At 56.5% G+C, this 17101-nt stretch overlaps 1 protein-coding gene across 1 annotated transcript in view; it reads left to right on the top strand.

Moving 5' to 3' along the window:
• LOC114053923 (histone deacetylase 4) overlaps nucleotides 1-17101 on the top strand; it is a 253834-nt gene that overhangs the window by 176573 nt on the left and 60160 nt on the right. The window contains exon 5 of the mRNA XM_027877070.1: nucleotides 11846-11996. Within this exon, the coding sequence (XP_027732871.1) occupies nucleotides 11846-11996 (151 nt within the window). The remainder of the gene's footprint in view (nucleotides 1-11845; nucleotides 11997-17101) is intronic.

Here is a 17101-nt window from a genome sequence, read left to right as displayed (position 1 = left end):
GGGGGTGGGGGCCAGATGGGGAAGTTCCCGTCTCTGAGGATGAACCCGGTCTCTATAATCCCAGGGGCCGATCTGTCCGTCGCGGTTCTCTGCCTCATCTTGCTTCCTGTCGCGTTCTCGTGGGCCCTGGGCATGGGGTGTCCCAAGGGATACCAGGCCAAGCTGTCTAGGGGCTTGGGTGGCACCCAGACCCTCTGTGCTGTGCCCGGGCAGGGAACCTGGTGGCATTTTGTCACCTTTTACAAAGGTCGCTCATCATCTAGAGATGGGTTTAGGTCGCCTCTTGTGAAGGGTGAGGAAGGGTGGGCAAAGGGGAGTATTTTGTCAGTCTCCTGTCCTGGAAAATGTCTCCAATGATGCCCTGGAATTCTCCCCTGGATGTAAGAAAGAGGAAGTCACTTACCTTGTGGTTGCTGGGAGGCCCCGATGAGAGACAGGCATATGAGGACGAGAGTCATCTGGTCACTCGAGATTTATGGGCCTGGGGGAGGGGCCCCTGGGCTGGGTGGTTTAGTCCCATATTTGGGCCTCAGTTTCTTTTCCAGTAAAACAAGGGCATAAAGCAGGAATCTGCTCCTCAGACTTGTGGGCAGTGCCTCGGTTTCCCCATTTTGGCAGTGAGGTGTTTAGCTCCCATCCAGCTGCTAATCCACAATGCCCAGGTTGGTGATCCTTTGACTGTGCCAGGCCCCAACCTCTTGGAGGTTCCAGGCTCCCCTAAGGCATTATTCCAGATTTTCCCCTTCTCTGGAAGTTGTTGGGTTTGTGGTCAAGCTCCGGGCTTTGCCGATGCCGGGGTGAGCGCATGGCTCCGGCCCTCTGGAAGGCCCCAGGGGAGGCTTCGTCACTCAGTCACAAGCCTCCATTACGGGCCAGGCTCCGAGCCCATGGTCCTGTCTGGGAAGCTGGGTGTGGGCTTGTCACGTGGAGCGAGGGGGCCGTTGGCAGGGGCAGGGTGGCACGTGGTCATTGAGGGGCGGTCAGCACAATGGTGGCCCCTCACCTCCCGATCAGGAGCGGGAGCTGCAATGGGGGTCTGAGCCAATGAAAGCGAAAACCTGGATTCTTGTGTCGAACCCGAGGGCTGCTGGGATCTCCGAGATTGTGACGTTCTCCTGGTGTGCTCTGGGCTCGTGGGCCCACGGTGGGCACTTTAGACACCTGGGCTTCCCCGATCGGCTCTTTGCCCTTGTACGTGGGTCCTTTCACTCTGGGCAGCATCAGCTAAAGTCGAGCGATATACTCGATGGGCTTTTCATGTCATTAAGGCACTGGAGGGGTGTTCCTTTCTCCCTTATTCATATTTATCAAGGCTGACTGTCAGCCTGAGGCCTGAGGCCTGTGCTGATGAGCCTGGAAAGGATCAGGGATTGGCCAAAGCAGACGGGTCAGGCAGGACCGTGCTCCCACTGGCCTGGCTGAAATGGCCATGGGCCCAACATGTTCTGACTCTTAAAAATATGCATGAAAACAAGAAACCTTCCGTGTTCCCCCACGTTGAAGGCACTTGAGTTTCAAGCCACAGGGAGTATCTCCCAACTGTGGGGAGCTACCCAACCCTCTGCCTGCCCTGGGACTCCAGGCCTACTAGTTGACAGTCTGATAAACTCATTATTAATATCACCTTTCTCTCTCTCTCTCTCTCTCTCTCTCTCTCTCTCTCTCTCTCTCTCACTCACTCTCTCTCTCTCTCTCTCTCTCTCTCTCTCTCTCTCTCTCTCTCTCCTTCCCAGCTAATTATAATGAATTACCTTGAAATTCCCTCCTGTTGCAGGATACCTCCCCCAGGCCTGCCTCGGGTCCCTGGACAGGGCACTTGAGTGGGATGTTTCTGGGCTTCCTGAGGGTTGTGTGGGGACCACTGGGGCAGTCAAACCCCGAGACCAGTCTCCTTCTTTCTGCTGGCCTGGAAGGCCTTGGCTGTGGCCTTCCAGGGCTTTTTCCTCATTGGCTGTTTGGCAGACCACCTAACTTCCATGATCTCAGGGTCTCAGGTTTCCTCCGCCAATACTGCCCCCTCACCCCATCTCCTTCCCCATGCGAAAGCTGGTAAATGGCCTTGGAGACTTGCTTAAACAGAATGTCACCTGCTGTGGCCAGATTGAGGGTCCCCTCACAGCGAGAGCTTAGAGTATACCAGAGCCCGCCAAGACGAGCCAGGGTCATTTCCCAGTGGACAGGGTGGGGGCCAGCTCCCGGGCCTCGGTTTCCAGTTCTCTTAAATAGAAGTGAAGAGAGAGGCACAAAAGGAAGAGAGTACCCATGTGCAGGGAACATCGTTTCTGACCAGAAAGGGGGTCACGTGCTCTGTGGATGCGTTCATGGGCGGCCCTTTACAGGGCTTTTCCTCTATTTCCCTCATTTGTATTTATCTATATAAATATATAGAAGTGAAAACACCATTTATTCATTTAAAGTAAATGATGTAAAAGGAAGAGGTTGGACCGGGTAATCTCCAGGCTTTCTCCATCTGGTTTGTTTTCCTTAAAGAAAAGCCCCTGTACCGCGAATTCCAGCTTCTGTTGTCGTGGCCTCCCACCCCATCGGAAGGAACGTGGGCGCCCAAAGAAGGGGCTGTGGCCTGGGGGAAGGGCTCGCCGGGGGACGCTCCCGGGAGCAGGACCAGGAGCCGGGGCGGGGGGGGGGCAGGGAAGGGGCCCCCATCTCTCCATTCTGGCCTCGGGAGGATTCCTGGGCTGCAGGTGCCCCATAATCCGTGCCAGGCTAGGCTTCCATCAATGTGCGCAGTTGTGAAGAGCGTGCAGACAGGGACAGCGTGCCACAGTGGCTAGAGCGGCAGAGCGTGGAGAGGCAGCCTGGGCTTCTGAGGAGGGGCTCCCCGCACTGCACAGTCGGGGGCGGGGGGAGGCTCTGAGGTGTCATCTGGGCCCGGGCCTCACCTTCAGAGGCCCTTGGCTCATTCCCAGGAGCAAGCCTGTGGTCTGTGTGTGTGCCCTCATCTCCCTCCCCCACACGGCCGCTGCCGCCCTTGGAGGGGCCCCGGGGGGCCCTCCCGCCTTCCGTGGCCCAGGAACGGTCCCTTCTTGGTCCTGGGCATAGGTTTGGGCCTCTTCAGTCCCTTGGCGTGTGCCTGGTCATAAGAGCCTAACTCCAGACCCGGCAGCGACCTCAGAGGCCATCTGGCCCAACCCTCTTGTCTTACAGATGGGGAAACTGAGGCCAGAGAGGGGAAGGGGCTCGGCTGAAGCCACTCAGCTGGTGAGCGTCCAGAGGAGGGCCTCAGGCTGCACAGGAGGGGGAGGCCGAGCCCTGCCGCGCCGTCCAGGGCACGCGGATCCCCAGGCTTTCGCTGCACGGCCCAAGTCCCTTCATTTCTGAGCGGAGGAAGCGGCAGCCCGGAGCGATTGGGGCAGGAAGGGAGCGGGCCGCGGGCAGGCGGGAGGCAGCAGAGCGGGGAGCTCGCCCGGCAGGATTGGTGGGGCCCACCTTGCAGGCCGCTCAGGAGGAGGCGGGTGAGCTGTGCAAAGGCACAGAGGTGGGCTATCACTGACCGAGTGTAGGGAAACGGCCGGTCACCCCTTTGGGGACGATGACTACGAGGACGCTAGTCACACTGGCGTTCGTGCAGCTCCCGGAAGTGCCCGAAGCACGTGTAGACACTCTGCGCTGGCCTCGCGTGGGCGGGGAAACCTGCCTCAGACCCTTCCTGTCAAGTCTCCGGAGCCTGGGCCTCAGTTTCCTCCTGGGGCAGCCCGGTGGCTCAGCGGTTGCTGTGCTGGGCCTAGAATCAGGAAGAGTTGCCTTCAAATTCAGCCTCAGACACTTACTAGCTGTGTGACCTTGGGCAAGTCGCTTAACCTCTGCGTGACTCAGTTTTCTCATCTGTAAAGTGGAGATAATAGCGTTCACATCAGAGTTGTTGTGAGGATCAAGTGAAATAATATCTGTGAAGCACCTGGCACGTCCCTGGCACATAGTAGGTGCTGTTGATGATGATGATGAGAACAGTGACAAGCCCCACCAGGAGGGCCGCTGGGGTGCTGATGGCCTCCGAGGAGTGGTTGAAGCAGGTGGCTGTGGTTGACCTGAAGAAAGCCCAGGAGACGTAGCCTGACGGTCTTGGAGCATTTGAGGCCTGTCCTGGGAGACCCAGGGGAGACAGGATTACCTTACTCTGCTTGGACCTGGGGGGCACAGCCAGGAGCGGAAGAGCCAGAGCCAGACTCCTCCCCAGGAGCGTGGTCGCGAGGTGGCGTCTGCAGGCAGCCTCTCGTCCTCCCCTGGGCGGCCACGGAGGTCAGGTGGCATCTCAGAACCAAAATTCCTGTTTCCACCCCCGAGACATCACGGCCCTCCGCCACGAGAGGGGTGACGGTGCTCCCCAGGTCAGTTCAGTCCTCACCCCGAGCTTTGACATCGGGTTTCGTGTTGTCTTCTGGCCAGACTCCTGTTTCCCAGCACTCATGGGAGGGAGCAAGGGGAGTCGCCCTTCTCTGCAGCCACGTTTGTCCACTGGATTTTCATGTGAGAGAGTAGTGGGGTGTCCTGTGACCGCCTTGAGAGAGGAAAGTATTTATCACAAGGCAGGTAGCAGGAGCTGTGTGAAGGAAGCCAGTAGCCTGGGGCGAGAGCTGGCTCGGGAAGGATGTCCGGTCCCAGCCTCTGTGATGTTGCGAGGCGGAAGGCCTCGCTGCTTAGCATGGTGTCTGGGAGATAAGCCTTCCACAGTAAGTGGGCGGTTGCCGCCTCTGCATTTGTCCCAGGAAGCTTTTCTCCCATCCCTTCCCCTGGAAGACCCAGAGTCGTAGGAGACAGATGAAGGAGCTGCCTTGCCCCAGCCTAGAAGAGCTGAGATGGAGCGCTGATAGGCATAGCCCAGAACAGACCATGCCTGGCTGGGTGCTGATGGAGGCGGGGCTCTCTTTCAGCTCGGGGCGACGGGAGAGCAATTCTAAGAGGAGATGGCATTGCAGCCCGGCCTGGAAAGATACATAGGGTTGCAGCAGATAAGGGAGGGGTGCAGGGCGTGCCAGATAAGGGGGGGTGGCTGCTTAGGGGAAGGCAGAGACTCTGGAAAGAAAGGGGCATATGTCCAGGGAAGGGTGGAGGACTGCAGGGGGGCCAGGGTCTGCGGTGGCCCAAGGCAGACGTCGGGGAGGGGGAGACCAGGCTTGTTCCTCTCCCCGTGGGGCTCCCTGTCAGTCACCTGGGACACGTCGGGGGGTTGGCAGCAGCTGCACTCAGATAAAGGTGAGCCCGTGGCCCAGGCCCCTGGGGCTCTGTGCATGTGGCTTATGGCACGCCATAAGCATTTCTCCACCTCCAGTGCCAGCGTGGGGCCTCACCAGTGGACCAGCAGCTCTGGAGTCCCTTCTGCCCCATGTGCCAGTCACTGTGGATGCAAAAATAAAGCAAAAGAGAAAGACCATCTCTGCCCACGAGGAGCTTGCATTCTCCTGGGTGCAAACGGGACATGCATGGATGTGTGTGTGTACCCACATATGCGCATATGTGACAGAGACAGAGAAAGGAGGAGAGAGAGAGAAAGAGAAAGGAGGGAGAGACAGATACAGAGAATGAGGGGGAGACAAAGAGACAGAGAAAGGAGGAGAGAGACAGAGACAGAGAAAGGAGGAGACAGACGGGGATGAGAGCTCGTGTCAGTTCTGCCCAAGGGAGACCTTTCGCAGGGCTCAAGCAAAAGCCTCCATTGTATTATTCCCAGAGAGGGGACGCATCTGGCCTGGGCCAGAAAAGGAGGATTTGGTAGAGGTCTCTCCTCTTTAACAAGAGAAAGGTCAGTGTTCCCCGGGCTAGCTGGTGCTTGAAGCTGCTGGCTAGTGACCCAGTATGCAATGCCCAGGGCTAATTAGCCTTTGGCTGGCGGGGTGCGCCCTGAGCCCCAGAGAGGAGATAGCTCAGACCTTGGAGGCCAGGGGTGGGGGGTAATTGTGCCTGAGCCATGGTTTCCTCACCTGTGAAATGGGCCTAGTGATTGTCCAGTAGCCCAGCTTTAGGAGGAGCTCATAGTAGGCTTTCATCCTCCGCTGAATGCTCTGCCCGAGGCTGGGCCAGTGCTGTGGCTGTGTGTGTGGGGGGCAGGGGCTGACTTCAAGGAGCTTGCACCCCCTTGGAGATGGGGCGGGGGACGCAGACAATCCAGATGGGGAAGGCGGCTCCTCCTGCGGCAGTCGTGGATGCCGGGCTGTCCAGATGGCCATCGAGGCTCAGCTCGGCTGCCTTCTTTGGACGCCCAGGATATCCCCCCCGGCCGAATGGAAGCTCTGGAATGTCTGGCCTTTGGCCTTCCTCTCCTCCCTGAATGCCCAGGTCCTGGCCCCCTCCAGGCACTTGGTAAATGCTCATGAAGTAGAATGAATGTCTGCGTGCCACCCCCAGGAAGGGAGGGCACGCCTGGTGTCCTGCCCGAGCTTATCACACCCCCGGGGTGTAATGATCTTACGCCGGTGACAGCACTGCTGGTTTTCTGTCATTGGTGTAGACCGTCTGAAATTACTCTGCCCACCAGGTCAGCGTTTCTGGGCGGCTTTTCCTCCCTCTCTTTGGCTGTTCTGGATCTCACGATGATGGCTCCAGGTGTGGCCAGCGGTCAGCCCGCTGCCTCCAGGCCTTCCCGCAGCCCCTGACCGCCCCTGAAGGAGCCGGAAGTGCTCGTTGATAATGGTGTTCTGGTCATCAGCACCAAATCAGCCTGTAGACGTGCCCTGCGTCCCACTGAGTCCTGGGAGCCAGGAGGACCTGGGTTCGACCTCTCCCTGGACAAATAATAGCCATGGTCCCCTGGGCAAGGCACTGCCCCTCCTCAGTGCCCCGGCTCTAAGAGCTGAAGGTGCCCAGCAGAGTCACGGGCATGGGCCCTTGCCCTGGCCTCCAGTCTTCCCAAGGTACTTAATGCTGGCAGACTGATTGGGTGGGTCCAAACCCTTGTTTTATGAATGGGCAGATGTGCTCAGAGGTAAAATGACTCATAGGGAGGAAAGGACCAAGTCAGGATTTGAACCCAGGTCCCATGAGCACCAAATCCTGTCCTGAAGCCGTTGGTGTGAGCCCTCCCTGGGGACGGACCCCAGACTCTCCCCGTGTCAGGTCTTCTGACCCATGGCTGGCTCTCTGCCTCTCATCAGCCCAGAACAATCTGGAACTTGGAGGTGGATAAGATCCCTTCACGTTATCCTATGTGGAAGCTGGGGCCTGTCTAACAGCTGGAGATGTCTCTGCTGCTGAGCCTCTGAACCTGGCCGGCCTGGCCCCTGCGCACTGGGTGCCAGGGGAGGCGCACACGGCCTGGCCAGAGCACTCACGCCTTCCCTGGGAATTCAGGCTTGCCTTGACACCACACTTTGGTTTTGCTTTCCCCTGAAAGTCTGCAGATAGTAGTTATTTCTGGTCTCTTTTCTCCGGTCTTGCTGGCCCTGTGTTAATTAGAAGTGTGTTGTTGAAGGGGGATTGGAGTTTGTGCTGGCGAGCACGTTCCTTGGTGTGATGAAAGCCAGCAGCAGCTTCTCCCTGTATTAATGAGATTTGAGCAGAAACCCCCCCGCCTCAGCAGAAGCCCCCGTGTATGTTGGGGGGCAGTTGGTCTACAGTGGGACAGTCGCTCCCCCGATTATTCCAACCCCTCTTTTCACCTACAGACTTTGAGGAGAGCTCTTTCAAGCAGAACAGTGAAATTAGGGGTGGGGTGGCCTGCAGCATCCCCCCAGGGAAGGCCAGAGTCCACTGCTAAGACATCCACAGATCTGCCAGGGGTCATGATTGCTGAATAATGGATATGGAAGCTCTGCCCACTGCTGCCTGTGGCATTACCATGCTGCTGCCAGCTGGGAGGGGGCTGGGGGGGCAGAGGTTTGCCTACCTCGGCAGAGATCGGCTCCACCTCCTGTCTGGAGCGCCCAGCGAGTGGGGTTTGGTTTCTATGGGTCTTCTCGCTGAGTCAGGGCCCACTGGCTGCCTGGACCATAACACTGCCCTGAGCTGGCCTGTCTCAAAGACTACAGTGAGGGTTTCGGCCCTCACCCCTCAACGCCAGCTGGGAATAGTCCGAATGCCCCGATCTCCTCAGCTCAAGGCTGTTCACTTTCTTCAGCCACAGTGGCTCCAAAAGACCATCCCAAGAGCCCTTCGGGGCATCCCCTGAAAGTGGGCAGGAGAGCCAGAGAGCAGCAGGGCCAGCGCTTCCATTTGGCAGAGAAGGAAACAGACCCAGGAAGGATGAGAAACTAGCCCTAACCCAGGGTCATTCGTGCCGTGAGTGCCAAAGTAAACTCCTTCCTCCAAATTCAGGGCTTTTTCCAGTTTTCCGTGAGGTGCCAAGGGTCTGAGCTATTTAGATGGGAAGTACACACAGAGCTTGGCCTGCTTGAACGGTGTAAAGGCATTCAGCTTAAAATGCACTTCCTCTCCCTCCTTCCACCTTTCCTCCCTCTCTTCCTTCTTCTTTCCTTCTCTCTCTCCCTTCCTTCCTCCCTCCCTCCCTTCTTCTTTCCCTCTCCTTCCCTCCTTCATTCCTTCCCTTCTTCTTTCCTTCCCTCCCTCCCTCATTCCTTCCTTCCTCTCTCCTTCCCTCCTCCCTCCCTCCCTCTCTCCCTCCCTTCTCTCCCTTCTCTATCAATATGAAAAATTATTGAGCAGTTTTTGCCAATCACAGCTTTCACAGTGCAATGGAAACACTCCTTTCCCCTTTCCTCCATGACTCCTGTCTCCTGCCCAAGCACAGGCAGGACAGGAGATCTTGCCCAGAAGTCGGGGCTGAAGACCGGTGTCTCCTCACTCATTAGGTTTGAGCCCTGGGAGATTCTCTCGTTTCTCTGGAAGTGAGGTCGTGCCGAAGAGCTTTAATCACTAGCGTCTGTTACTTCTTTTCTTTCTTTTTCCCCTCCTGATCTTTTTATGACAGTTGAAAGATCTCATCCAGCTCTCTTTCTGGATACTGTTTGAGAAACGAATATTCTGAGAGGCAGCTCCAGGGAGAGGGAGAACGGGAAGGAGATGGAGGGCCTGGTGTCCAGAGTGGCTGCACTGATCACAGGGGACAGTCAGGGCCCAGGACCAAAGGATAGCCCCACTCCACCAGGCACACCTGTCAGCACTCAGCCCTGCAAGGGCGTCCCAGCATCCGGGAGCACAGACACATCTTCGTTAACAGGAGGAGCAGTGACATGGAGCAGATGTGGGAGTCTGTGATGGTATAAACATTGACAAATGCTGGCTTCAGCCGACGGACCTGGCTCCCGGCCCCTTTGCTTTGCCCCTAGGAAGTGTAATCTGCCCTTCGCCCGGCTGGTTGTCTCAGGAAGGGCAGCTCTGAGAGGTAGGGTAGAACGGAAGCTCCCAGAGGGCAGGACTCTTTCGTTTCTGCCTTTGTATCCCTAGTGCCTGCTACTCAGTCAATGACAAATAAGTCCTTGCAGACTGTGCTCTCCCATGGCTGTTCACAGAATCCAGTGTCCCCAGCAATGGCTCTCCAGCCTTTACTCAGGAGCCTTCTCAGAAGTGATGCAGTCCAGCCCGAGGCAGCCCCTCCCTTCCACTTGGGGACAGCTGTTATGCTTATTCTCCTTACCCAGAGCCTAAGAGAACTCCCCTTCTCCAGGACAGCCCCTCAGAGATCAGAAGATGCCTATTGTGCCCCCAAGGGGTTCTCGCCCATCTCATGACATCTTTGGCCGTCTGGGTCTGCCCCCCCCATCCAGGTCATGGTTGCAAGAGCTACCGTGACCATATCAGGGAGCAGAGCCAAGCGGGCGCCTAAGCACCCCATCTCATCGTCTGCCCTGGCCCACTGTCTTAGACGTAGAAGCGGGGCTCCCTGGTGACCCCCTTGACCAAGGCTCTTCCCACCTGGCTTTGGCCCAGGCTCTCTAGTCGGTGGCTTTATTTTGATCCCACCTTAAGAAACCACAGGAAATGTGCTACACGTGAGGGATGATGAAGCCGTTTTGGAAGGCGACCCTCCGAAGAACTGCCCTCTTGCTGAAACAAGTTTGTAGGCCATTTTTGGCTGATTTCAGAATGAATTGTTAATGGCCAGACAAAGGGAAACCTCTTCCCTTGGGCTTTTGACCCTCTGCATCCAAGGTGCCTCTCGCTTCCAGGAAGGATTTTGTGTGTCCTCAGAGAGAGAATGAGGCAGAGGAGGGCAAGAGGAACCCAAGATGGAGAGTGAGGCCCCCCCTTCAGGAGGGCTCCAGAAGCCATTTGTCGGTCACAGCATGCCACGGCCAGATGCGTTTCCTCCAGAGACAGGGGCCTCCCTAGGGTTGGTGTGGCCGACGTGCCCTTGGACCCCCCGCGAGGTGAACCTTCTCCTGCACAGTGGCCTGAGGGTCTCTGCCTCCTTAGCCAGAGCCTAGGTCCCCTCCAGACTGTCAGGATCCTTGAGGGCAAGGAGGCCTGTGGCAGTGGTGGTCAGCTAGCTCCGGATGGCAGTCATGGTGAGATAAGATGCTGAGTGAGGAGCGGTGGGCGTGGGCCACACCCTCTCCTGGAGGGCTTTAGTCACCCCTTGGCATTTTGCTCAAATTACCAAGCTCTCTCCTGGATTTCCACAATGTCGTGGTGAGCAAAAAAGCTGTCAGAGTTAGGAGCGGCTAAGTCTGCTGTGGGTCTGCCCCAGCCACTGAGGAGGCTGTGGGTGAGGTCGATGCAATCACAAGGTGTTCGCCGGGAAGGAAGGCTTTGAGTGCTAAGTGCTGATCCCTGGGAAAAGATGTGGGCCTTGGATTGCCCCCATTTTACAGCTGAGCAAACTGAGATGGATAGAAGAGGTGAGGGGCCTTGCCCAGGTCACATAGCTAGTAAATGTCTAAGGAATCTGTACTCAGACCTTCCTTACTCCAGGCCCAGTTCTCTGTCCACGGTGCTACTCGGTTGAATAAGTGGAGAAATGGAAAGTATTGATTTATTGCATGCTAATTCATGGAATCTGGGTGGGAGAAAAACGCCAGCCCGTGCTCTGCACACGTGAGAGGGCTCAGCTGCCAGGTGGGCCCAGGCAGCGAGGCCTCTTCCTCAATGCTGCCTCCACTGAGGGTGGGCGTTCTCTTCTGGGCCTTTAGCAGCAGCGGTTCCTGTTGTGGTGCCTGGAGGGCTGGCTGGACAGAGGGGACAGGGGAGGAGGGGGGTTAGAGTGCATTGGGGCAGTTGCCCAGCCTCGTTTCCCTGGCTGTGTCCAGGGCTGGAGGCCCCTGCCACTCCGGCTGTAAGAAGTGGTGCTGGTGGTGAGGAGGGGGCATCAGCTGTGATTCTGTCCCCCTTGGGCCAGCAGCCCCCCCAGGTTATATGGGCCTCTCTTATGTACCAAGCTCTGATGGGGCAGTGGGGTGTACCCACTCAGGGTCTGCGTGGCATAGTCTGGTCCCAAGTGGGGCGTGGGTTATGGCTTCTAACCAAGGAGCGCAAGTGTTGGTGAAGCTGGCATCTCGGCCTTATTTGGCAGCCTCTAGGACCCTGGCCTTGGAGGGGGAAGGCAGCCTTAGGCAAGTAAAGAGACTTGGCCAAGGTCATGAAGTGAATAAGCCCTCAAAACAGGATTTGAACACGCGTCCTCCCTTCCCAGCACCCTGGCTGTGCGGGTCAGTGGCTGACGACTAGGCTGGCCCCAGTCTTTTTGTTGAGCTAATGACCGCTTTCCCCCTCGCTGCCCGTATGGAAAGCCACAGAGACGGGGTTAGCACAGGTAGAGTGGAGCCTCCCTGAGGGCAGGGCCCATGCCTCCTGTGTCCTCTGCCCCCCCCCACACAGACACACAGTCGCCTTTGTAGGGGGGCCCCGAGGCGGGGGGAGGGCGCCCTCCTGCCCTGGCATCTCCGCGTGCGCTCAGCTCCAGGTGACTGACCCCCTCCCCCATCTCTCCCGCCCACAGCAGCAGCAGGAGATGCTGGCGATGAAGCACCAGCAGGAGCTCCTGGAGCACCAGCGGAAGCTCGAGCAGCACCGCCAGGAGCAGGAGCTGGAGAAGCAGCATCGCGAGCAGAAGCTGCAGCAGCTGAAGAACAAGGAGAAGGGCAAAGAGAGTGAGTGCCCGGGAGGGGAGACCGAGGCGCTGGCCTGGCCGGCCCTCTTCCTCGTTTGTGTTCGAGTAGACGGAAGCTTAGTAGGACTTCTGATTAGATCGAAGCATTTCAAAGTGCATCTGGCAGGTTTCCTACTGGACGGAGAATATTAAGAACCGTGAAGTACCAGATGCACTGAGCGCTTGCTCCCCGAACTCTGGTTCGTTTGTGCAAGTTGGCTTGTTTTCTCGAAGGCTTTGGAGAGTGTGTGTGACAGACGGAGAGGGAGAAACTGCCTCGGTTTCCTCAGCTGTAAAGTGGGATCTCAACAGCCCCTCCTTCCCATAGTTGTCATGAGGCTCAAAGGAGAAAATATTTATTTGGAAAGCAGCTCTTAGCACAGAGTCTGGCACAAGGCGGGGTGGGAGGGGGCTCTAGATGCTTCTCCCCTCCTCCTCTTCCTCCTTCCTTCCCTCCCTCCCTTTTTCCTCCCTCCTTCCTTTTCTCCTCCCTTCCTTTTCCTCCCTTCTTTCCTCCTTCCCTTCTCTTCGTCCTCCCTCCCTTCTTTCCTTCCTCCCTTCCTTCATTCTTTCCTTCCCTTCTCCCTCCCTTCCTTCCTTCATCCTTTCCTCCCTCCTTCCCTCCCTTCTCTCCTCCCTCCCTTCTTTCCTCCCTCCTTCCTTTTCTCCTCCCTTCCTTCTTTTCCTCCCTTCTTTTCTCCTTCCCTTCTCTTCCTCCTCCCTCCCTTCTTTCCTTCTTCCCTTCCTTCTTTCTTTCCCTCCCTTCTCTCCTCCCTCCCTTCCTTCCTTCCTCCTTTCCTTCCTTTTTCCCTCCCTTCCTTCCTCCTCCCTTCCTCCCTTCTTTCCTCCCTCCTTCCCTCCCTTCTCTTCCTCCCTCCCTTCCTTCTTTCCCTCCCTTCTCTCCTCCCTCCCTCCCTTCCTTCCTTTTTCCCTCCCTTCACATTTCCAGGACATCAAACTCCTCTGGAGAGCACAGGCAGCCCTGGGGACCTTTGCACCCCACCCCCGGTAGCAGACGGAGCTGGCAATGATCCGTCCCTCGGCTCCTCCCCAGAACGCTTTGGTCTTTTTCATTGAGTCACTGTATGTTCAGTTTTTCCTTCCCCGTCATTGGGAGGGCATGTCTGTTAAAGGGGTTGGTCTGGAGGCTGGGCTGAGACTGCCGTAGTGCTGGCACGTCCTGCTTTGTGCCCGGCCCCTCCCTGGATGCCAGGGCAGCACAGGTGGGTGTGCAGGGGCAGTGGCATCAGAGGGGCTTTATCCTTCACTGTTAACTTGTCCCAACGTGATCCAAGAAAACATCCCTGGGAGAAAGATGGCTGGGATGGAGACCATGAAGTCCATCTGAGTGTGCTGGGCCCCTCCCTCTCTGCCACCCTCTGCCAGTGCAGCCCCCCAGGACTGGCTTCCCCTCCCAAGGCTGGGTGGGGCTCCTGAGCTTTCCATTAGGGCCTAATAGCCCATCCTCCACCGCCCAGGACGGTTTCATTCCCTTCAATGAGATCTACTTGAACAGAGCCCATGCCAGACTTAGAGCCATGTGTGAGTGTGACAATGTAAGTGTGTGTGTGAGGAAGTGTGTTTGTGGAAAATATGAATGTGTGTTTGAGTGTGTAAATGTGGATGTGTACGTGAGGTATTTGAATGTGAAAACGTAAGTGTGTTTATGTGAGAGAGAGAGAGAGTGTGTGTGTGTGTGTGTGTGTGTGTGTGTGTTTCAGACCCAGGATTGAATGAGTAGAAGGAACTTTGAGGGATAGAGGATCTGCTGCAGATCTCTAGCCCTTTAACCAATCCCAAGTGCTTAGTAGGCGCCTTGTGTGGGCACACTCTGTGCTAGGTGCTGGGGGCAGAGAGAGAAAGGGAAGCAAGGCCTGCCCTCAGGGAGCTTGCAGGCTGGTTGAGGAACAAGAGGTAAACCCAAGAAGACTTTGTAAATGGTTCAGTCTCCAAGAGTGTATGGAGCCCTCGCAGATCCTAGCGGCTCCCCCCCACCCCCCGGCCTTGGGTGGCCTGCAGGAGCCGCGTTGGCTCGGTGGTCAGCCTGCAGCCCTCCCCAGGCCTGGACGCCTCCTCCTCCGCTCTGACCACTGAGCCTCCTGGCTTCCTTCAGGTCTCCATTCTAATGCCACCTTCTCCAGGAAGCCTCCCCACCCCCTTAGTTCCAGGGCCTCCCATTCCTGGTTGCCTGTGTGTCCTGTGCGCGGCTTGTTTGTATCCATCGGCTCCATGAGATTGGAAGCTCCTTGAGGACAGACGCTGTCTTTTTCCTTCTTTTGTGTCCGCGGCACTAAGCCCAGGGCCTGGCACATGCTGCTGTCCAGTCATTTTTCAGCCGTGTCCAATTCTTCATGACCCCCTTTGGGGCGTTCTTGTCAAAGATCCTGGACTGGTTCGCCATTTCTTTCTCCAGCTCATTTTACAGACGAGGAAACTGAGGCAAACGGGGCAAAGTGACTTTCCCAGGGTCACACAACTAGTAAGTGTCTGAGACCAGATTTGAACTTGGGTCTTCTGTCCAGTCCTGGCATTCCATCTACTGCACCACCCAGCTGCCACCTGGCACGTACAGTAGCTACTTAATAAATGCTGGTTGACTGTTTCAACCTATAACATCCCTGAAATAGGACAGTCCTGCCCCCGAGACAGCTCTAGCCACGCGGTCACGTGTCCAGGCATATCACTGGGCACTGCCCATGTGGCATTTGGTCAGCCCCACTCTTCACTCCGCCAGCCAAAGCGATGGGGCTGCCTGGACAGAGCAGGCCCGACCTGGAGCTCAGAGGCATGGAGGCTTTTGGTCTGGCCCACACCTGCGAGGGAATCTCCTCAACACCATGCAGTCCTGTGGTCAGACCACAGGTATCTATTAAGTGCTTGCTGTGTACCAGGCACCGTGCTAAGTGCCAGGGATCCAGAGAAAGGCAAAAGCCTGTCCCTGCTTTCATGCCAGTAGGGGCACAACAGTGGATCTAGTACCAGGCCTGGAGTCCGGAAGACCTGAGTTCAAATCTAGCCTCAAACACTTTCCTAGCTGTGTGATCCTGGGCAGGTTACTTAACCAATGTCTACCTCAGTTTCCTCAACTACAAAATGGGGATAATAACAGCACCTCCCTCTGAGGGCTGTTGTGAGGATCCAGTGAGATCCTCTTGTAAAACTCTCAGCACAGGGCCTAGCACATAGTAGACGCTATTATCATGAATGGGAGAAACAACATGTAGATACCTCGGCCCATAGGAAATATCCATGGAGCAGAGAGAGCCGTGAAAGCACCACCCTGGGGGTGGTTTTAGATTTCGATGATTGTATATAATATATAAACAATATAAAATATATCATATGTTTATATTATCAGTATTTATTAGGTTTCATTATGATTTGTAAATGGGTATGTGTGCACGTGTGCATGCTACATAGACCCAACCCGTACACACGTGTGCATGTGCATGTACACGTGAACAGATGTTTGTGCCCCTCCCACACCCCATGTGTCCGGCAGGCCCTTTGGCTCTTCTCCCTGGTTTCTGGGGGGCTCTTCCTGAGCTCGTGAGGACCGTAGGCACCCACCGATGCCCCCCTCCTCCTTTCTGGCTCAGCCTGGGGGTCATTGGGTGGGGAAGCTGGCTACTGTCTTGGCAGTGTCCCTTCTAGGGTGGCCGTCAGGACAGACAGGAGCATCTAGGAAGCACGTAACATGTGCACACGCCTAAGGCCCACTACCCGCACATGCCCCTCACACACATGCACATGTATGCATATACCACACGATACACGCACACATCACACACGCATACCCCACACCATCTACAAGGAGTCGTGTATAACCAGGCCCCTTCTTCACACCGGGTGTTTACTGGGCCCCATCTCCAAGCCCCCAAGCCCTGGAAGACGCAGGAATGGGCAGGAGGGCCAAGCAGCAGAGGGACACCCATGAGTTCTGGGTCATCCCCTCTCCTCAGTTTCTGGAGGAGGCATCTCCAGCCCCGAGAGGGGCCGGCGCCGGCCCACGGCCACATAGCTGTCTAGGGAGTGGCTCAGCGTGGTCTGCTGGCTCTCTGTGGCTGTAGTGCCCATGGGTACATGGGCGGCTCGCGCCCCAAAGTTTCACTTCATTAGGATTTTTCCAAAGCAGGGCGGCTGGTAAAGAGCATGAAACTAAAGGCTGGAACGCTCAGCTGATTGATTTCCAGCAGAACAGAAACCCAGCAGATCCTCATTTTTCTAGTTAAAAAACAAAAGCATCTTACTTGCTCCAAATCAGGACCATATTAAAACTTTCCAATAAAATATTATCTTGTGGCTTGGGAAATACGGAAGGCTTTAGCCCCGTGGAACGTTTTTGGTCTTTCTGTAAACAAGGGAAAATGCTGTTTTGGATTGGCTCCATGGTGCCCTCCCCTCCCTCTCCCACCAGCCTCCCTTCACCTACCCTCCCATGTCCCCAGGAGCCAGAGATGGTGGGATGGTGATGGCCGAGCACCCATTGGAATCTGCGTGGCTTCCCCGCTGTGGGCTTTTCTCTCCCCCCTCTGCCCTGAGCCCCGTGGGCTGTGTTCCTGGCGGGGCCCCACATTAGGAAGGGCCTGGATGATCTGCCCACAGGAGAAGGGCCCAGATGGTAAAGAAAGGGCCTCACCTGCAGGGTGGGGGCACGTGTCATCCTTGGGAGAAGGTTCCACGCAGGCTTGAGAGGGGTCTCTGAGCCACAGAACTTCATTGGCCAAAAGCAAACAGCAAGCATTTATGAAGCTCCTACTGTGTGCTACATACTGTGCTAAGGGCCATAGATACAGAGGAAGGAAAAAACCCTCCCTGCCCTCAGGGGGCTCCCAGTCTAAGGGGGGAGGCAGCTTGCAAACGGTGGAGCACATACAGGCAGCAGCCAGCTTAGACAGCCCGAAGGTCATCTCCCAGGGGTGTCTGTGTGAATGAGTGTGTCTGAGCATGTCTATATGTGAGTGTGTGTGTGTGTTTGTCTGTGTGTGTCTGAGCATGTCTGTGTATGAGTGTGTGTGTGTCTGAGCGTGTCTGTATGTGAGTGTGTTTGTGCATGTCTGTGTGTGTGTGCATGTCTGTGTCTGAGCGTATCTGTGTGTGAGTGTA

Source organism: Vombatus ursinus, unplaced genomic scaffold, assembly GCF_900497805.2.
Source record: "Vombatus ursinus unplaced genomic scaffold, bare-nosed wombat genome assembly UNPS02004196.1, whole genome shotgun sequence".
In the NCBI taxonomy this organism is placed as follows: domain Eukaryota; kingdom Metazoa; phylum Chordata; class Mammalia; order Diprotodontia; family Vombatidae; genus Vombatus; species Vombatus ursinus.
Note: the sequence above shows the minus strand (reverse complement) of the source record. Positions and strands in the feature narration are given on the sequence as shown.